Source organism: Sceloporus undulatus, chromosome 6 (genome assembly GCF_019175285.1).
Source record: "Sceloporus undulatus isolate JIND9_A2432 ecotype Alabama chromosome 6, SceUnd_v1.1, whole genome shotgun sequence".
Taxonomy (NCBI): Eukaryota; Metazoa; Chordata; class Lepidosauria; order Squamata; family Phrynosomatidae; genus Sceloporus; species Sceloporus undulatus.
In genome coordinates this window covers 36,812,933-36,835,036 of record NC_056527.1, presented here as the reverse complement: position 1 = coordinate 36,835,036, position 22,104 = coordinate 36,812,933, and the positions used below count along the sequence as shown (strand labels likewise).

The following is a 22,104-nucleotide window of genomic DNA, read 5'->3' as shown; positions in this document are numbered from 1 at the left end:
TCTGAGACAAGGTGTGCTTTGTACCAGTCTTGGGAGATACGAAATTGATGCTTTCATATGAATGAAAACCAACAAGGTATTTTAGTAATAGTTGTATGTCCAAATGATACCCATTCCTTGGTTTTGGACTCCCAGTGGAGTCAAATGGGCAACATACAATTTAATTAGTGGGCTTTATAATGCCCACTATTTTGATGCCTTCCACATGTATTGATCTCTTCATTTCAGGGTGGGGGGAACCACTTTCAACACAATCTGAATGTCAGGATTGTATGTGGTGGAGAAGCTTTCATGCAAGAACTTTTTGAATGGTGAAATGGACACCCAGTAACAATTTCATAATTTCTTAATGGTTGTCACTTAGCCATCTTGAATGTGTCTGTACACCATTGTCCTTCAAATGTGTATTGCAATGATGGTATTGTTCACAGGGCAGATAGAATTTGACTCTAGATCCCATAGCCATAATACCTGAATTAAATTTTGAACACACAGACACATCTCATCATCTACGTTTTGTTTGTTTGTTTTCTAGACCTAAAAAAGTCTAGAAAACAAGGCCTTGTACATTTTGTGGTATTTTTGTTGACCATCAACTATATATTTGATTTTGTTTTGTGTTTCCCATAAATGAACACAACTATCTTTGTCTTGAAAGGCATTCCTAGTTGCTCTTAATTGATGCTGTTGTGATATGGCAATGGAGGCTGTTTACAGTTATCCAAGGACCTCTGCTAAAACCATGATTGTACTATGATTTGACTGCAAAATGCACTGTTACATCAGGAGCCCCACTGGCTCTCCTGTTTGTGATCAGTATTGCAACTAGACATGACAGAGAGTGTTTGCTGGCTCAAGCTATGTAAAGCTCTGCCAGCCAAAATCAGTCCTCCAACTGCTCCTGGAAAAGGCAGCGCAGACCTGGAGCATGCTTGGTATAATATACTTCATCAGAATACTACATTCAGGGGAACGTGCTGTTGTGTTCTGCTTCAGCTGCAGCCATTAACCAGCCTGCAAGGGCAGCCTTGAGATTACAGGGGCATGAATGACAGATGAATTCATACACCCTGATGCTGTTTCCCCAAGCTTTGCTTTTACGTTGCTTCAAGATTGGCATGCCATGCCAAATTAGAGCTAAAATCCATTTTAAAAAATAGAAAGCAAAGCTTATTTTCCAGTATGATATTGATTTATAAGTAGTATATTTTGCCTTCAGTACTGGATGGGAACAACTGAAACGAAAATTGAAATGGGCTTGGATTTAAATGTGTCGCACTTTTGTTTCCCCTTTAAAATAGAAATCAGTGGGAGTGTGCAATGTACTATGTGCTTTCTTATTTAATTTCATTTCTTTCCTCTCCAAATGTATGCTGAAGATTTAAACATATAAGAAGGCAGCAGTGAGTAACAGAAAGAGATTGCATCACTGTTTTATGAAAAGAAACACAAATGTTAAAAGATTTCCCCCTGCACATAATAACAGCTGTAGCAATCCCAGCTCAGAACATTTCCTGACGTTCAGTGACCCAAAGCTATGCCTAGGGCCACCTCCATACAGTCATTACTCCTCAACAACTGTCTTGCTGAAATGTTCTTTTAAAAAGGAAGTCTCTGCTTGTAAGCCTTCTTATATTTATCATATGATATTGAGTAATGCATCTTTCTGAGATTGGATAATAATAAATAATAATAATAAAATCTTTATTTCTATCCCGCCCTTCCAAGAAGATCAGGGCGGCTTACAACAGTGCAAGTGCACACAAATACAAAGTTAAAAACACATAAACATTAATATACATTTTTAAAACAGCAATAAAAGCCCCATTAGCCCGTCCTCATGGCCACGGAAGAGGAGGGAGGCCCACAGGATCTTTATTCGGGGAATGCCTGCTTAAATAGGAAGGTCTTGAGATCCTTCCTAAATTGGGCCAGGGTGGTAGATGAGCGGAGCTCCATGGGCAGCGTGTTCCAAAGGGCTGGGGCAGCTGTGGAAAAGGCCCTTCTTGAGGTAGAAGCTAACCTGGCCCCAGGCACCTTCAGCAATTGCTGCCCAGATGTTCTGAGGGTGCGAGGCGGATTGTACGGGGAGAGGCGGTCCTTTAGGAATCCTGGGCCCAAGCCATTTAGGGCTTTATAGGTAATAACCAACGCCTTATATTGAGCTCGGAAGCGAATGGGCAGCCAGTGTAGATCTTTGAGTACAGGTGTTATGTGGCTGGTCCTGGATACGCCAGTGACCAGCCGGGCTGCCATATTCTGTACAATTTGGAGCTTCCGAGTTTGGTATAAGGGTTGCCCCATGTAGAGTACATTGCAGAAGTCCAATCTCGAAGTTACCAGAGCGTGTACAACAGTTTCTAGGTCCCTCCGGTCCAGGTATGGGCGCAGCTGGCGAATCAGCCGGAGCTGGTAACAAGTGCTCTTGACCGTCGCATTCACCTGAGGAGTCAGATGGAGCGACGAATCAAGAAGCACTCCCAGACTGCGCACGGAGTCCTTCACAGGGAGCGTGACCCCGTTCAGGACAGGTGGAACCACCGCCATTCCTGGACCGGGGGAACCTATCACTAGTACCTCCGTTTTCTCTGGATTAAGTTTGAGTCGGTTTTCCCTCATCCAGTCCATTACTGACTCCAGACAGGCCACGAGAGGAGAGACGCCATCCCCGGTCACTGCATCAGTCGGAGACATAGAGAAAATGATCTGGGTGTCATCAGCGTACTGATAACCCCGCGCCCCATGTCTCCGGATGATCTCTCCCAGCGGTTTCATGTAAATGTTAAATAGCATGGGATGTGATCTCTCTGTTACAAGGAGTGATTGCAGAATCAGATGTTGACAGAGTATCACAGTAAGCATTAAGCAATAGGTAGATGAATCTCACTTTTGTACCTAGCCTTGCTATAGATAATGACAGGCAAATAGGGATGAAATATGTGTATAACTGAGATGTGTTAGAACACTTGGTAATATCTGAATGCTTGACAAAAATATATTTATACCGTCTGCAGAGCAAATTGCATGAATTCACTGATTCTTGCATTTCAATACTGCTTTTTTTTTTTTTGTACAGGAAACACATTTTCTTCCCTAAAACAAGTTTTCTATGCCAAAAGAATATGTACAAGAAAATGTCTATGAACAATAGGAAACCATTTTATTCTCATGGAATGGGGAGCAAACTGGTGATATTATTCATTCTAGCCTGCATGATTAAATAAGTGAGGGTTTACATGTCTAGGCGTGTAGCAAAAAAAAATCTCTATTCTTACTGTGTACAATAGTAGTCACATTGAAATCTAATCTGTTTCTTCAACTGGAGGAGAATAGGAAACAACTGGATACCAAAAAGGCTCACAAGTACCTTTCTAGGCTGAACATAATGACACCATACCATTATATCACTATTATTCTGCTTTAACTGCTATGGCTCTCTCCTGTGGAATTCTGGGGTTTCTAATTTAGTGAGTACTAAGAGCTCCCTGGCTGAGAATTCTAAATGCCTCTCTATAAAGTACAAATCCCAGGACTCCACAAGAGGCAGCCACAGCAGTTAAAGTGAAATAATAGTGCTATAACAGTATAGTGTGATATTCAGTCTGATGGTTGATATTCCCTTTTCTTGGTTGTCTGCACCTAGGCATTTGTAGGGCCTCCGTTGCAATTCTGTGGTCCATTTCTAGTGGATGTTGACCATAGAGTATCACTGGAGGATTTAAAGAATTTTTGGAGATTATTGCACAGGACTTGCATGTGAATATCCTCGATGGGATAGATGCATGTTTAACCCTCAATAATGGATCTTACTGCACTTTCCTGTGGTTGGGCCATATGCAGCCCACATGCAGCATATGCTTGTCCCATAGCTTTTCAAGAACAGCTCGCCCACAGGAGAGTGAGGTAAGATCTGTCACATGTTAAGCATGTGTCTATCCCATCAGGGATATTTGCATGCGAATCCTGTGTGATAATCTCCTTTGAAAGCTGTTCTCTCAGGTAAAAAAAGAAAGAGTTCTTTTTTTTATTTGAGGTTTTTCCATTTTCACAAATGTCCTGCACCCCTAACCCAAACAAACATGGAGGGCCCACTGTATTAATTGGGAGATGTGCCTTGCAATCCTATGCAGGTCTGTTTAAAAGTCAGACCTACCAAGTTTCATGCTGTGCAGTAAGTATGTGTATAGCCTTCTTATTAACCAAGTTAATGGTTTCTCATCAGCCATTTTCTGAAGCTTTGGGGACAGCGTAGCTCCCCATCCAAGTGTTACAGACTTCTTCAGTCTGATTTATAGGTTCTTTGCAGTGCAGCTAAATCACAGAACTGAAGGAGCACCAGAAACATTGATCAGTTTTAGTGGCATTCACACAAAAGCTATTTTTGTGGACTGCTAGGTATTGATGGATTTGCTATAGACTTCCATATCAGATTATTTTTAATAGACTTCTGTAACAAAGAGAGTTGTATCTTATTTTCATGATTGCACAATGTATCTCTCCTAATTCCATGGTTCAATTTGCAATGAAAGAAAAAATATACAGTATACTGTAACTGAGTTTGACATAATGTGTCTATCTGTTTTTCTCTCTCCTTTTCTCTCTCATTTTGCAGGTGTCATTTTCACTCTTCATTGCTTTTTGGGGAATACAAATTATGAAGCAACTCGCCTCAACTGCAACAAATCATCACTGAAAAGAAGCCTGACAGATTTGTTATTTTAATTACAGATAAAATACATTCCTCTGACAGAGATGTGACATGGCTTTTATTTGTCGGTTTAAGTTCACCTTCTTCAGTTTTAATTTTTGAATCATTGCTTGAAATTAATGTTAGGATGATTTCATTTTTGTATATTCAGGAAGTTCCAAAACTGTATAATCTAAAATGTATGTTTTGCAACAGTTTCATTCATGTGGAAGCAACACTGTTTATGTTAATCTGTTTAATTAAAACAAATAAACCCCTTGACTGGAGGGTGGGAAAAGTTATTTAATTATTCATTTTAGTTATAAGTATGATGACAGCATTCTTCCTGCTTGTTAGGGGTAAATTCCAGTTCCTTGAGCTGGCCTTATAGATGACTAAATGAGGATTTCAAATCCAGTCATATTTAAATGCACAAATGTAGGGTGCCTCCACACTGCAGAATTATAGCACTTTTATTCCTCTTAAGCTGCCATGTCTCCATCCTATAGAATCCTGGGATTTGTCATCTGATGGGGAGACTTAGAAATCTCTAGTGCATTCCCTTGAACTGCAGCATTACAGCTCTCTGGTGGGGAATTCTAAGTATTTAACAGAACTATAAATCCCAAGATTCCATAGGATGGGGCCAGGGCTATTAAATAGTATGAAACTGATATAATTCTGTAATGTGGATGTACATGCAATTGCTTTCCTCCTAAATATATATAGAGAATAGCTAGAGAGGTCATCATTCCCTAAAGCTAGCTGTTGAACAATATAATCTTGTGCTTGGGTAGGAGTATTTTAGCATCATATCCTGGCCTCCTGATAGCAGGATGGAATTAAATATGGAATATATTTGCTGTTCTTCCTGGATTTTTAAAGAAATCACATATCCTCTCATTATGGGAAATGGGCACACTGAGGACTGGTCTAAGGAGATTATTGCATGCCATTTTTCACCCAATCTGAGCATAGGCTGGGAACAGGCTTGAATGATGTTATCACACAGAAAAATGCTGCCTATGCCGCCAGGCTACTACCACCCATCTCCCAGCCACACTTATCCGATTTTGAACAACGGAAGGTTTTCAGCCAATTTTGACGGAGATGGGTGGTGGTTGGTCAGTGGCATAGATGGAGTTTTTCTGTGTGATGACACCCGTTCAAGCCCATGCCCAACCCAGCCCAGATCAGGTGAAAAATGTCATGCGATAATCTCTTAAATGTTTCCGCATGTTTGGGGCCATATCAGAAGGTTTGAGTACTCATATATATAAATACTTTGCCCCCAGTCTGTCCTCTTCAGATATTGGGCCTCTTACATCTGGGAGAAAAGAAAAGCAGATATTTTCACGGAGAGTGGAGGGTGGGATGAAATTAGACACCTCTGTCAGATTTTCCATCTGTCTCATTACTCCCAGGGGGGCAAGAGATTCTGTTAAAACAAATACATTAAGTATCTAATGAAAATCTACTCTTATCATTAAAGACCCATCGTCTTTAGAGATCATCTTTAGAGACCCTCAGTTCCAAAGGCCCAGCTTGGTCCCATCACTTTATAAAGTACCATTTGAACACCCATTCTTTCCAGTCTTTAGTTGTACATCAGCATTCACTTTATTTCACCCTGCTGCAGAGCATGCTATGCCTTGAGAGTCCATCTTGCAGAGGCTGGAAATGCTGAAGTGAAGGCAATGGAAGTTTATGTAAGAGATTGTATTCCTAGGAAGATATGTTTATGAACCAAGCACATATCTTTTTATTATTTTATTAAATGTATATCCTGCCTTTCTATGCAGAGATGATACAATAGCTTGAATGCAAAAAATTTTCCCCAAGACATTGTAATATTTAATGTGAGTTGAAAGCTATTTTTAATTTGCTTATTGTTTAATAATTTATTCCATTTTATTGTTTTATGATGGTATTAATGTCATTGACCTTTTCTTTTTAAAAGAAAGGAAACACTCCAAGAATTGTTGGTTTCAAAGCAGGGGTACTGCAAACTGTTGGCGTCCACTGAGGTCTGGAGATCCACAACCTAGAAAGCCTCAAAATGTAACTGCGGGTGCTCTGCTTTTCCTCTAGCATTTTTGTCTCTCTCTCCAGTGCTTTACTCACCCTTTCCCTGCTTAGGATGTTACCAAACAAGCCCTGTTCTTGCTGCTATCATGTCAGTTTAAAACAAAAGAAGGAACCATACTAATTTTAGAGCACCCATTATAATGTCTTGTATATCATGAGACTTGGGCTGCTTCTTCTAATCTCCCCCTTAATCTTGACTCCCTGTCCTATACCTTACCCAGCATGCCTTTCAAAAAAAAAATTTAATGTATTTTTACTTTCACTTTTTCCATGCACAGTTCTGCTACTGTGATTTAAGGGTTTTCTTTATAAAAAAAGAAATAGAAAAAAATTAAAGGCAATCAGTTTGCTTGGGAATAGCAAGGAGAAGGGGAGGACATGGGGAGAGGAGGAGATATTGACACCACGTGACTGCTGATATTGCAACTGCCCTGGCAGTGCCATTTTGTACCTAAAGACTGCAAGCTTACTGCAAGCTTATTGATGGACAGGAACACAGCAGCTATGGATTGGAGGCATCATCGTATGATAAGTTTTACCAAAGTCACTTTTTTCTAATTGTAATTGCAGCCATTATGGTGTAGTGTTTTTTGCATTATACTGTGACTTGAGACCATGGTTTGAATCTTTGCTTGAGCATAAAAATCTCACTGGTGACCTTGGGCAACTCACAGTCTATCAGCCTCAGAGGATAGCAATGACAAACGCCCTCTGAAGAAACTTGAGCTCTTTGAAAGAGCAGGTTGAATATCCCACCAAACTACAAACCCCAGGACTCTGTAGGACAGAGTCACAGCAGCTACAATGGTGTTAAACTGCTTTAATTCTACAGTGTTGACACATTCTGACTTATGGCCACCTTAAGGCAAACCTATCTCAGGGTTTTATCGCAGACTTTTTTCAGAATGGCTTTGCCCTTGCCCTCTTCTAAAGCTGAGAGAGTGTGTATCCACTTTTGAGTAAACACATGACAGATTCTATGATCACGTACTAACAACTAATAAGCCATTTCCTCCCTTCACCCTCAACTCTGTTTTTGCAATGTTTATTTTCAGCTAAGAATGAACTGAGAAAGAAAAGATCTGCCAAGAGTGCTTTTCAGGACTGTTCCTTCAACACTGGGTTGACATATTAATGGGATTTTTCTGTATGATTGTGCACTGTTTCATACAAAACCAATTATCATCATTGGCCAAAAAGGAATGATTAACAGCACTTGGGCTTTTCAGGAGTGGCATGATTGCTGGCCTTTGTAATATACCCTTATCCCTTCTTCATCATCCTTGCTTAAGTGTCTCTTTTATTACAAGTCTGGAATGCAGCCAGTGATACAAAGATGGACAAACTGAACAGTGATGTATGAAATGGAACAGTGCTTGGGACAGTTCTTTTTTGGGACTACAATTCTCAGAATCCCCCTGCATCATGACCACCAGCTGGGAAAGAAAAAAAAAGGATCCCTGACTCCCAAGCTCTGGGCTGTAGACTCTTTACAAAACCACTTTTTGCAGATTTGGCATATTTGTATAGGCAATACTGTAGGGTAATTTAAGTTTCCTAAGGTTTCAGCCTTTGTAAAGGAAACAAAAATATTTAAATATCCAATACAGTATGTCGAAGCCAAGCCTATTAGGATTTAGCTTTAAATCAGCAGAGTAGCAGAAATGTGCCTTTGTCTAACTATGCTTCCCTAAGAACTGAGACTGACTAAAGAATAATGCAAGTATCTTGTAGTTCAAACAAAAGTTTACTAATGGCGTGTGTGTGTGTGTGTGTGTGTGTGTGTGTGTGTGTAGAGGCTATATCCTAATCTGGCTAGTTAATAGTTCAGGTAAAAAGAAATATTTATCTCACCATCTTTCCAGAGAAAGGTGAGAGAGGAGGAAAATGAAAAACCAATAGTTGGTGGGAAAATCTTTGAGATTGAGAATGTGTGAGTTTCCCTAAGAAGGGAGAGTGACCAAATCACATGGTTAGTTTGAATGAAAGAGAGAGAGAGGAGTGTGCATGCAGGAAATCCCTATCTAAGGAAAGGGAAAGAGAATGCAAACATCTTCCAACAAAAACAGGGAGCTAGAAAATGGCAGTATGGAATAATTCTGCACTGTGTTCATTTTTAGCGGAGCTATGAAAGCAGAGTTGCCAGTGCTGTGCCGGAATCCATGAGCCACTGAATACATTTTGAATCCCAGCAGCACCCTGGCATACATTGTGCCATCTTCACAGGAAGTGCCAGGAAAAGATGTCACAAGTTGACAGAATCGCAGTTGGTTGGCACTTTAGCTATTTCTGGGAGCGTGAATGAGAAGGTGCCTGAAGTCTTGAGGGTTCAGCATTCCTGCAGGAAGCATAAAACTCAGTACAAAAGTGGAAAGGCAAATGCTAAAGTAAGACATTTCTTTCATATTACCAATGGAAAGCTTGGCTCCCGCTTCTGTCGCCTGTACTCAGCAGGAAAGTGTGGAAACAGACTACAAACTGATGACAGGCCTTGTGCAGTTAATTTATGATTTGGAACCATACTGAGAAGTGATAGATAATTAGGCTGTTGTCTCACCCATCCCCAGCCCACATGAACTTCCATGGCTGACTTTGAGATTACTCATTTCATCTTTCTCATGTCTCAGATCCTTAGGTCTCTGTCTTTTCTTCACCTGTGGACTGATTTGTATTTCACATTGAGATTCTGTCTTAGAAAGAGGAATGCTTCAATCCTTTCTCTGCATTGCCTTCAAGCCAGTGTGGACGCTATCATATTTCAAGGAAACTGTGTGTTTGTTTCTGAGCACCACAAGGGGAGCAACCTCCTCAGAGGCCCAAGTGAGAATGTGACTTTGTGAATTATCACTTCTTTCTTATTTCATGAGTTACAATGAGTGAGGAGTTCATCAGAGCTTAACCAGAGATAAGCATGGCAGGAGAAAAATAAATATATGTATTTGTCATTAGGTAAACAGACAGATCTTTGTACTAGAATGCAAAGCTAAAGGCTGGGAGTACAAGCCTATACAAAACATAAGTTAAGTCTTCTTGACTGACACAGCTTGACACTGCTTTAATTGTCTTCGCACCATCCTATGGAATCTTGGATTTATAGTTTGTTGTGGCACCAGAGCAAGACTAAATATCTCAGAAAACTACAAATTCCAGAATTCCATGCATTGGCAGTTACATTGGTGTCAGACTGCATTAATTCTGCAGTATAGATGCAGCCTGACTTTATTTCTGAGCAGACAAGTATAGGATTGCTCTGTGAGATGCATCACTGAGGTCTGGTGAAATAATGTTGTTGTTTTTTAAAGCAAATTATGCATGGTCTTATTACCTTAAAAGGAATATTTTAATATTGAATTTTCATAAAAGTATAACAGTAACCCTATGCATGATGTTCGTTTGCTCACTAGAGATCTTAATAAAGAGATACATGCTATTTCTACTCTTTCTTCACTGAGCATCAAGGTTTAAAAAAGACTTCCACTTACTTTCAAGGAAACATGAATAGAGGTTATGCCTGGAAGAGCTACTTTTTTAGATAGCGCTATCCAAAATTCTTTCAGAAATAAGTTCAACTGGTCTCCAAGTTCCAGATTCATGTGTGGATAAGAATCCAGATGTATTTTGGATTTTATCAGTCTCCAAAGTTTGCTAGGCAGATCCAGCGAGAAATGGAAAGGCCTAGAGGGAAATGCTACCCCCTTTCAACAACAACAAGAATAAAGTATTTTCCTCCTAAATATTTTAAAATTATGCTTGGATATCACGTTTAAAAGTGTAAAAAAAATGTGTCTAAAGCTACACATTTTAGTAATGCACATGTCTATGTGTATTTTTTGAGAAATGTAAATACAAAATGGCCTACCCATCTGACCTTCTATAAAGAACTATAGAAAACCCCACTTCTGGATAAAATGGCATAACCTGACCGCTGCCCTGTGATTGCTGTAATGAGATTTCATACTGTTTGATGTTTTTATGATGTGTATTTTAGATATGATTGCCATTGTATGAAGATTTCTGGTTGTTTTCCCGCTTCCATCCATTGGGAGAAGCAGGAAAATACAAAAATACAAATAAATTTATTAAAATCTTATGATTTTTTTTAAACTTTTCATATGATAGTGGTAACAAAATGGAACAAACTTATGAATGACACAGCTGACAAAGGCCAGAAATAGACTGATTCATCCATTCTTACATGTGACACTCATAATTCCTTTCATGTGTATCCATCGACTGTATTTCAGTACTGGCCTTCAGTCCCTTTCATCTTTCTGACTTAATCTTCCTTGAATTTTGCTACTTTGTTCTGTCAGTCATTCACAAGCTGTTTAAGTCTCAAAATATACCTTGCTCATTTCACAAGATGACATGCTGAGTGAGTCGAGAGGCAACAGCCAACTTGAAGATCAGTAGCATCAGATCAATTTAAATTAAAAGGAGGGGAAGAAGAAACCCTCATGGATCATTTCATTCACTAGACCTCAGCAAAGTCTATTCCAGGCTATATATATCAGGATTTCACACAACTTTTCAATGGGAACATTTTGCCAGCAGATAAATTGCCAAGAGGGCTCACCAGAAAGAAACAAAGCCATATTTTTAAAAGCTCAGGCATAAATTGACACTCAGACCCTGGGGCACACAGCTATTTTGCTCCATGACACCACATCTCCCTCTCGTGTCTGGCTTGTGTTGAGGAAAAAGCTTGCTAGAATCATAGACACAATCAATCATGTTGCTGTTTTTGCTCAAGGAAGAACAGGCTGCTGTTTTCAACTCTACCCGGCCAACATTCTCCCTTTTGATCATGATTTAATAGGATTCCTATAGAAAACTCAGCCCTTTTCTTCTACTTTGCCTGGAGCAGGGAAACAGGGTTGCCAAGAGAGTTGCACACCAGTCTGGGATAAAGAAATGCTGCAGGTTTGTTGCAAATCCAAACCACTTGGAACTACTAGTGAATGGATAAGATATCTGGGGAAATGTAACCTGGTCTAAAATGTGTTTTATCTTCTAGGAAAGAAGGAGGATGATATCAGGCAGAGGGCAAGATACATGGCAGCCTCTTTCTTTTCACCATTTTCCTGGTGGGGAAATGCCAGAGGTTGGCCTTTTTGGGCTTTTGCCAATCCCTGGAGCAAACAACTTCGCTTGCTTTCTTGTTCATCTGTCTCATCCAAGTAAATAATGAAGGGAGTAAGGAAAGGGAGTGGTAAGGTAGCTTTTGCATACTGTGTCCAAGTTTTTCTCTCTTCAGATGTTGCTTTGTAGGTAGTTGCACAGACCCTGGCATAATACATTTGATTGTTTTCAGTGTCATTACAAATATTATTTCCATATATATTCTGGAATAATCTTGTTATTATCTTCCACCCTCCCTAGCACCCTAGAGACTGGGCTCTTATTATATATGCTTTGTCCCTCCATTGGACCTTCCCTTAGAAACTTTCTTGAAGTAAGCCCTTCATCACCTGAACCACCTGCAAATATATGAATATACTGGATGCATATTCATATTATAATTTAATATTGCTTTAACTTTCATGACTCCATCCCTTTGAAATTCTGGGGTTGGTTTAGTGAGTTCCTTAGGATACTCTTCTAGATCATTGCTAGTGTTTATTTTGTTCAGAGGAGTACACTAGAGAAATCTAACAGAGAAGTCTTAAGTACCCTACCAAATTACAAATCCCAGGAGTCCATAGAAGGGTCCCAAGCAGTGAAAGGAAAAGCAATCTTTTGTAACTTTGTAGCATACATATATTCCTACTATTGTAAATGAGTCATGCACACACCCATCTTGCCCTTCTAAAGTGGCATCTTGCCCTTTTCACTGGTTCTGTTCTTGTCTTTCCCTTGCTGCAGGGACACTGATGAATCAGAATCTTCCAGGCTATAAGCCACCCCACAAACCACATACGATTCCATTTGACTCTATGCCTATATGGGAAAGATTTGAGGGGGCTCATCCCTAAATCTGGGCTACCTCTCAGCCTGAGCAAGTTCCAGCAATTAAAATATAGACCAGGCTGGTGGCCTCTCAAAGGAGTGCTCTCTTATAAAGGAAGTTTCCTCGGGAATAAAGACCTAGTCATAAGCAAGGTCCTTCTTCTGGCAAAATGAGGGTATGGCACTGGTGATCAGGCTTATAAACCTCCGTTCTGCACAAGGAAGGTTGTGGAAATCTGTTTCGTCTTTGTTCTAGGCCTTGACCCTTCTTCTTGGAACAGCTCTGTTAGATTCCCACAGTGTTTGACATTATATTGCCTTGTGACACTGCCTTTGGACCGTGTTCTCTGGAATGCTTACTCTCCCATTCCTAAGACTGTCCAGAATCTGCCCAGTTTGGGCTCTTCCTGGAACAGTTAATCTGTAATTAAAAGTTCAGGGCTCAACTCCCTCAGTGTGAGCTATTCCTTATTATTTATCTTTTGACATGCCTGTCCTGTTTTATGAAGACCACATCCTGAAGCACCTGAATTTCAGACCAGTCTGCAGTGGAGGTGCCTTCCTTATCCTGATTAGGCTTTCAGTTCTTCATGTCATGAAATAACAGGGAGTTTGATCTTAGATAAAATCATGTTTAGAGCTTGTGAAAAGAGGTTTTCTTATGACAATTAGTCAGGAGATTAGTGGGACTGTGTTGTGAGGCAGTGAACTGCTGGCAGCTTCTTGGTGAAGTACTCTTACGCTCTTTCTCCTTCTATCCTAGCTGCCCATTAGATCCAACTAGGGAGAAAGAAGTATTAGGGAGCTTCCTATCTGAACCTTACTCAAGTAGCACAGCTATCCCCACTTGGTTGGTTGGTTATAGTTGTTGTTATTCCTGATGTCTGGTTGCCCTTATCTTGACTCACTATTTCTCTTCCAGTTCTGATATATTTACTGGTTCTGCCCTTTCTTCAAACCTGCTTCCTAACTTTTACTTCAGTCTTGTCTTCTGACTTGCCCTTTGTTTTTGATTTACCATTTTATAGGATGGAGCATAGGAAAGACAGGGAATGGGTGTTGTTTTCTAAAGGCTCAGTCTTTTGCTGCTGAATTATAGTACATACTTTTGTTGGACTTTCTTTTTGATTACCAGCTCTCTGTGACCCAAGTAACAAACAACAGCACTCTACATGAACCAAGGCATACCCCATGAATCTTGACTCATCTGAGACTGCTTCCCATAGTCCACCTCTGGCACCATTGTATCCTGATTATTATTTAATCAGAAATATTACCCTTTGGGTCCATTTGATCTTATTTGCATGTAAGGGTGCTTCAGGTGCTCAGTTCTACTAATTTAACTGGTTATAATCAGCTGTGACTATTTTGCACTGGATATGATTTCAAGTTACAAGGATACTGCTATCTATTCATGTTCATATAGCATCTGAGAAATAAAGGCAACTTTTGGACAGGTGAGCTGAATTTCAGTTGAGTACCTGATGGATGCAGATGTCAGGAGTCCTGAAGCTATGCTAGATAGTAATAGTAATGCAGCATTGCCATTTCTCTGATCTCCTGTCTGGCTAGAAAGCCAATTAGAAGATCAATGTCAAGTGCTGCCAGAAGAAAATCAGGAAGGGGTGCTATTGTCAGTATGATATTGAGACATTTTAGTACGTGGGAGAAGAAAAGCCACCTATTATTATCCAAAGCTCAAAGCATTACAGCAATCAGAAAACTATCTTGTGTGGGATTTTCAGTTATGCCTCACTTCTGGGACTGCTTGATTTCCATAGCTACATGAGAGTGGGGAGAAGAGCTATCCTCATCTGTTCAAGCAGCAGTTTTCATGATCAGAATTGAATTCAAATGGCCTTTTTAAATTACAAAAACAAAGGACAGCAATTCAAAAGAAACAGTTTTTATTTTTGTTTTCTCAAAGTCTGTGTTACACAATTTAAGAACTAGAAGCTTCTTGCAACTTGTGTAGGTGAAAAGAACGGGCAGCTGGCATGTGATTTCTGTGTTTATCAAGGACTGTTATGAATAAATCCAAGCCCAACATGAGAGGAGGAGACTGGATTTTGGAAAAGGGTTTCTGGCAAGGATGTCTATGAAGTGTGGGAGAAACAGCTGCATCATGTACAGCAAGACCACCAATAATGCCTTTGGAGAGGATCTGAGTGTGAACTGAATGTGGGAGAGCTGAACGTGGGAGGTGACAGCTACAGGAGTACCGAATTCTGTCCAGATTGGGGAGGTTGAAATCAAGTTAACAGTATGCAGACTCATGTCTAATTTCCTCAGTGAAATCCATCATGGTGTTGGTTAATTATGGATTTTTATTTTAATTCCCAGTTTAATCTCATTATCTAAAGATGTTTGAGAATGGGAGTGCATTGCTATGCAAATCCCAGCAACTTTGCTTCTGATCTACCCTTATTAAAATCTATTCCTATTTCTTGTTTTTTATGCTGTGTCATTTCCGACTTATGGCGATCCTAAGGCTAACCTATCACGGGGGGGGGGGGGCAAGATTTGTTCAGAAGGGATTTGCCATTGATTTCCTCTAAGGCTGAGAAAGTGTGGTTTGCCCAAGGTCACCCAGTGGGCTTCTCTGCCTGAGTGGGGATTTGAACCCTGGTCTCCAGAGTTATAGTCCAATACTGAAACCACTACACCATGCTATAGACATGAAAATGCTCTAAAATACTTTTACAACAACAATCAATGCATAATGGAACCTAGTTTTCTGCAGAAAAATTGTCATTTCAGGTTTTTTAGGTTTGTCAATCTGAACTGTGGCAGAAAAGGTGTGGAGAGAGAAGTTATTCCATGCATGTAAAAGCTGGTTCGGTATTGCCTTTGTTAATTACAGTACTTCGAAAAGGCACACCTGTAGAAAGAAAGTCAATGTGGCATAATGGTTTGAGTGTTGGACTATGACTCTGGAGATCAGGGCCTGATTCCCCACCTGGCCATGAAAGCAACTGAGTAGCCTTGGGCTCTCAGCTGCAGGTGAAGGCAATGGGAAATCTCTGAACAAATCTTGCCAAGGAAACCTCATGATAGGTTCACCATAGGGTTGCAATAAGTCGGAAATGACTTGAAGGCATACAACAACTATCCTACTAGCAGGTGAACCACAATGCTTATCTGTTTCACGGTGGAAGAGGGGAAATAATCTTCACAATAGCATGAAGTGATCTCTTTTCCAGCTCACTGACTAAGGCTGCTTGGCTGCTCAGGTTTGACTTATGGCTATCCTAGGAAGATAAACCTGTGGATGAGAGAGTAAAAGGGAGAAACTTGCAACTATTATATCCCTCACAAGAAAGTGGCCTTATCCAGGAGTCAGATGGACAAGGGTTTAAATGCTGTGTAATTCAGATTTTAAGATTTGTTTAGAGTTTTTAATACAGTTTAAATTTTAATGCATAATAGTTTTAACTTTTAAAATTGTCCAATTGTTTTTTAAATTTTATATTTAAACATTTTGTATAGTATAATATTTGTATAAATATTGTAATGGTTTCATATGTATGGTTTCAAATTTGCTGTGTGCCTCCTTGAATCTCTTTATTGGGAGAAAGATGGAATATAAGTAAATAATAACAACAATAATGGAGGCATCAGGTAAGCAACAGTGCCATCACCATCAAGATGGTTGATATGGGAGAGGCGATCTGGCATTCAGGAGGCTCACCAAGTAGAGATGAAAAGAATATTTGAAAATATGCAAAATATTGTTTTAAAAAAGAAAATTAATTATTATTTTTTTCATGTGTCAAAAAAGGCCTCATGAGAAAAATCTTGGACCGGTGAGAATCTTTGCAGTTCAGGACTTAACCTGTACAAAATTCACATGTAGTTATCTGCACAGGAAAAAGCTTTTTCTCCACATAAAATACAATTTCTGTGCAATTCAACCACATGCAACTGTTGTGCAAAATAAGTCCCAAACTGTGAATATGAATGGGTTTCAAAAATTGTTTTCTTTTTGAAGACTTCCTCACAGGAACGGGAAAGACCTGCTAAATTTACCTGTTGCTTCCTTTAAAAAAAAAAAATCAGTAAAGGATTGCATCCGTATCGCCAAAGTCATAGCTCTCTACCTTCATCTAAAATCTGCAGGCAGGCTTGGCATTAAGTAGGTGATCATTTTATTGGGTGGCATTGGATATCTAGAACTAATCTTTGCTGATAATTGGATAACAAATAAATATGTGGCCATGACATTGTTGCTGTGTTTCCTAAAGTGGAAAACATACGTTTATCTTTTGCCCTCAGTCTGCCACTTTTTGGTGTAACTCTTCAATTTTCTGTAAATTCCTGTCAAGAGGTCAATCCCAGTTCTAACTCTTTTTGTATCCTTTATTTTCATCCAACAGTACTTATATGAACTCTTTTCTCCTAATTCTGACTATGTCTAGATATGCTGAATCATTCCTGGTTCTCACTACTTCATCATTTGGCTGAAAAATATGGCTTCTTGGAATTGCTGAACTGTGCTTTAATAGCCATAAAGTAAGTTTTAAAGTAAAGTGAACTGATGCTGCAGCATATGTGAGTGTATTTAAGCTGAATGCACAAAATAATTGCATTAACATATTTACCTCCCCCTTAATTGTGAGTCCCAGAACAATTGCAAGTTGGTAATTTCATCTACATTTGGGATATTACCAAGGTGAGACTTCCTAAGTGTCTGTTTTTGAGCTCCAGGTCCTGATATTTTTATGGCAAACAACTTAATCAAAAGTTTGTGTCACCTTCATATTCAGCCAGTCTTTAGAAAACATATGCCTCTGTAAAGTTCATCCAGTTTTGCCTTGAGATAAAGCTATTGGCCATTCCCCCCTTTTTAAAACAAAATCAAAATTTAAAAGCATATAGTAAACTTACGCCTCTTCCCCCCCCCCCCAAAAAAAAAACCCAGCATCTATTTCTCTGGAACTTTATGAATTTAATTTCCTCCTGTAATTCTCTTATAGTTCTGTCAGAAGGTAAAATTAAAGGTACTTTTTAATTTCTACTGCTATTAATGAGAGATACACAGGTTTAAACTTTTGAACTTTAATTTGGGTTTAGACCTGAGTCCAATCAAGTAGGCTGCAAAATGGTTTGGCCCAAATCAACACTGAAATCAGAACTGAACTGAGTACTGTATTGTGCTTAGTGTTCATCCCTGATATAGTACAGTTAGCCTTTGGTATTTGTTGGGGTTTGGTTCAAGGACCCCCTGTGGATCCCAAAATCTGTGGATGGTCAAGTCCCATTAAATACAATGGCATAATGAAATGGTGACCCTTACATAAAAATAGAAGAATCAAAGTTTGTGCTTTTGAATTTATATATATTTTTGGAATATTTTCAAATCATTGAATCCGTGGATGAAGAATTTGTGGGTATGGAAGGCTGACTGTATGAACATCTTTTAAGTCCTGTCCACCTAGACCTTTCTATACACAGAACCGTGGTTCCACATGTCTTTCCCTAACTGTATGAGAAACTGGCTATATACACAGCAGCTTTTGCATACATGGGTAGTTCCTGTTATTATGAAGCTTTGAGCAATGTCAAATACTTTCCTCAGTCTCCTGGAGGTGGCACTGTGGAAAAGAGCAGGAAGCAATGAAATGAGACTTGGTCCAACCCACTTTCTTCCTGCCACCTGAACAAGCATTTGTTTGTGCTATTCATATTAGGTCCAAGCTTGTACAGGTCTCATTTGCTATATTTCTAAGTTAGGCCATGCATCCACTGCCATAACATGGAATAATTACTTTTTGACTAAAGCTCCCAGAATCCCAGGGGAGTCTGGGAGTCATAGTAACTTTTCCAGGCTCTATATACAGCAGTCCATGGTTACAAATTTCTACTACATGACGGAAGCCAATAATTTCAGAAGCATGTGAAGCGTAACACGAATTAGTACAATAAATAACCAATACTAAATGGACATAAATATTAGCAATAATCCTGTCATTTGACAGCAAAAGAAGCCCTGCTCACTCTGCCTAGCTTTTAAATCATACTGTAGTTTCCATATTAATAAAATAAAGTAGCCCAAAAGTTTTAGCAAACCTTATAAATGTAATTAGTATTTCATTTTTAAAAAATATTTCATTGTAAAGAAACACACTTCCATTAAAGCAGCTATGGATTGCAACCTCTTAAAAAAATAAGGTCAAGTTATTCTCAAGTGTGTGCTACTGAGAGAGTGTTCATTGCCCTAATTTATAGAGACAAAATTGCAGTTTTAAAATGAAGGCTCTACTGAGTTGCATTTTCCTCAAGTTTTTTCTTTCATAATTAACCAAATCATTTCCCAGTCATACTGGGTTTTGTATTCTGCAGTGCAAATAAGGGCTTCCAGCTGCCTGCCTCCTTGACAACATTACTCTTTTCCATTTCTTTTTTATTTCCATAGTGACATCTATTGGAGCTCTGAAGAACATTTCTTTGAAATATGCCCTATTATGCAGTATGGGAGAGGTGGATTCAGTTTCAGAAAAATCTCAAGCAAAGCAAGTGATATTTTAAAACATACTGAAATGCTAGTTTTCAACAAACTGTTCTATCTACTCACAAGTATATGAATATAATACAACCTCAGCTCTATATGAGTTACTGAGTTTCTCAAAAAAAGTAATATTAGCGAGTATTTTAATGTTATTACTGCATGAGGTCTTTTTTAAAAACCTTGTTTGTTTTTGTTTGTACAATGATGGGGACATGCTGGATCTGAACTAAAAGATGCAGCAGTGTTTCCCAGACTTTTGAGAGATAAGGATAAATTTTCTTCAGATTAAAAGGGGAAGCTCTCTTCACTCTCCTTGGTGTGTAAATTTTACTGACTTGAGAGTTCTACCTATTGCCAAGTATATGAATATAATTATATTGAATTATAATGAATTTCTCTGATTAGAGTTTGGTAATGTTCCTTTTTTTTTTTTACTACAACTCCCAGAATTTCCTAGGGTTTCCAATTCTTCCCCAAGTTCTGCTGTGCCTGGAGTTGCATATGTAACAGTCCAGCCGTAACTATAGAGAAGTTTTAGTGATGGATTATGCAGTAGAAGAACAGTTATTGCAGAGACATGTTGATTTCAGCCACAGGTGGGGATATAATGCTGGAGAGGAGGTGGGCGTGATCTCAGCCTGTTCAAGGTTTTTACTGTGAAAAGTGTCTGGGCGAATGAACAAAGAAGGGGGCAGTACAGGAATTAAAGGGGGAATGTGTTTATTAATTAGAACAAATAAGAACTGAGACCACCATGAGTATGAAATTGTGTGTTGTTACCCAAAATGCCAGGGTCACCGACAGGCACCCACAGTTAGTCAGCTGAGAAGGCTTGGGCAACTTAATCAAGGCTGTGGGTATGATAGTTCTGAGGAATAAACTTCAGAGTGCAAAGTTCCAAAATATTTTTATTTATGCGTCAAAGATAAACACCTTCACACAAAAAGATACTCACATACATATTCAAAAACTAAAGAAATGAAAAATGGGACTTTCCCAACAGCCTATTAGAAAAGGTGAGGAGGAGCTGTTGAAAGGGGTATGTGTACAATGGGACCTCAGTATCCATGGGGTATCCATTTCGGACCCCCACTGTGGATACCAAAATCCACAGATGCTCATGTTCCTACCAGGCGCTGTTGCAGCTGCTGCCACCACTACCTTTCCCCCTCCTCCTATCAGCTCTTTCTTGTAGTCATCGTTGTCGTCATTGTCATCATTGTCTTCCTCCTCCTATTAGTCCCCCTAATTGTCCACATCATCTTCCTCCTCTTCCTTCTTCTATCTGTCCTCCTCCTCCTTCTTCTTGCAATCCCAATCTGGAAGAAGCTACTCTTCTCAAATGGTGGGAGCAATTGCAAGGAGGAGGATTAGGAAGAGGAGGAAGACTGAGAGGAGGAGGAGGAGGAGGAAAGCAGCAGGAGCAGCAGGAGCTGCAACAGCACCGAGTAGGACTTTATTGGGGACAATCTTGCTGTCTGCGGATGCTGGGATCTGTAAATGGCAAGTCTGCGGATAAGGATGGCCCACTGTATTGTCAGAAGTGAAGTGATTACAGTACACAGCCTTAACAGAACTCAGATTTCCATCTAAGGAATAAAGAGTTAAAATGAAAGAAGAAGTTTAGTGAGATATAAGAGTATGTCATTTGACAGCTGAAGAGCTAGTTCAGGGTAACTCATACCTGCCTTGTTCTAAGGGAATGTTAATTGTGAATTGAGCGAAACTTTCACAGGTTTCATAGTCCTGACGAAGGGGCGTTATTAGAACTTGTGTTTCGAGAAATAAAACACAGGTTGAAGTGGAAACAAAGTCAGCGAGGGAACTGGAACAAAAACAGTTTGTAACAAATGAAGTGCTGTAGATAATGTAACCACACGATTTGACAACCAGCTGCAAAAAGATACTAACTTAAATTCTGTCTGTAAATAAAGTTTATGTTTCTTCTTGTTTACATAGTAGTGGCTTGAGGTAGTTCATAACTAAAAACACCAAAGGCATGCTAACAAAATATAAAAACACTTAATAGATAAGGATAGTGGGAGCCCATCTCTGAGTCACTTATTAAGGAGTGGACTAGGAAAGGAATTGGGGGAAGTAAAAGGACCAAGGGTTAAAAGGATATGTGAAGTCGAAGGCTTTCATGGCCGGCATCCATAGTTTTCTGTGGGTTTTTCAGGCTATGTGGCCATGTTCTATAAGAGTTTATTCCTGACATTTCGCCAGCATCTGTGGCTGGCATCTTCAGAATCTTCTGAAGCATTCGAACTGGCTCCCCATTGCCCAAAAATAGCATGCCATTGCCTGAATTTGCGTGTGGCAGTCTATCACACAATAATGTGAAACCCCATGATTGTGCTCGGACTGACTTCCCATTGCCCGAATTTGTGTGTAGTGGGTTATCACACAATAACGTTAAACCCCATGATTGTGTTCAGATTGCCATTGGATTATACTTCCAATTTCCCTTGTCTGATGAACTCCATTTGGATTTCCCTCTAGTGGTACCTTTCTATTGGTACCTTTTTCCAGCTGAAGTTGGTGAACAGCTATTATTCCACATAGAAGAGGTATGGGCAATGGTGAATGTTCTGGATGCTAGTCTTTTGTGCCTGAACTTTCTGTGGCTCATACTACACCTGGAAATGGAAGGGAGCCCATCTGGAAATGGCTACCAGTCCCACTTTTCCTTTGGCTTTTCTTGAGGAGACAACTTAAACATATAACTGTTGCCCTGGAGGTCTGTTGGCACTAAAAAAATCAAGAGACTGTGATGAGGTTTGTGGAGGACTCCAGTGAATGTACAGTCAATAAAAATAACCGGGGGCGGGGGGGGGGGGGCATGCAGACCACTGTTGTAATTCCCTGAAAA

General features: G+C 39.6%; 1 protein-coding gene across 3 annotated transcripts in view; it reads left to right on the top strand.

Moving 5' to 3' along the window:
- The window catches only part of AGMO (alkylglycerol monooxygenase), a 160,916-nt gene extending 155,947 nt beyond the window's left edge, over nucleotides 1–4,969 (top strand). For all 3 annotated transcript variants that reach the window (XR_006104790.1, XM_042476869.1, XM_042476868.1), the window contains one exon: nucleotides 4,613–4,969. Coding sequence is in view for 2 of the 3 variants with exons in the window: in XM_042476869.1 (XP_042332803.1) it covers nucleotides 4,613–4,693 (81 nt within the window). In the remaining variant the exon portion in view is untranslated. The remainder of the gene's footprint in view (nucleotides 1–4,612) is intronic.
- Nucleotides 4,970–22,104: the final 17,135 nt, after the last annotated feature.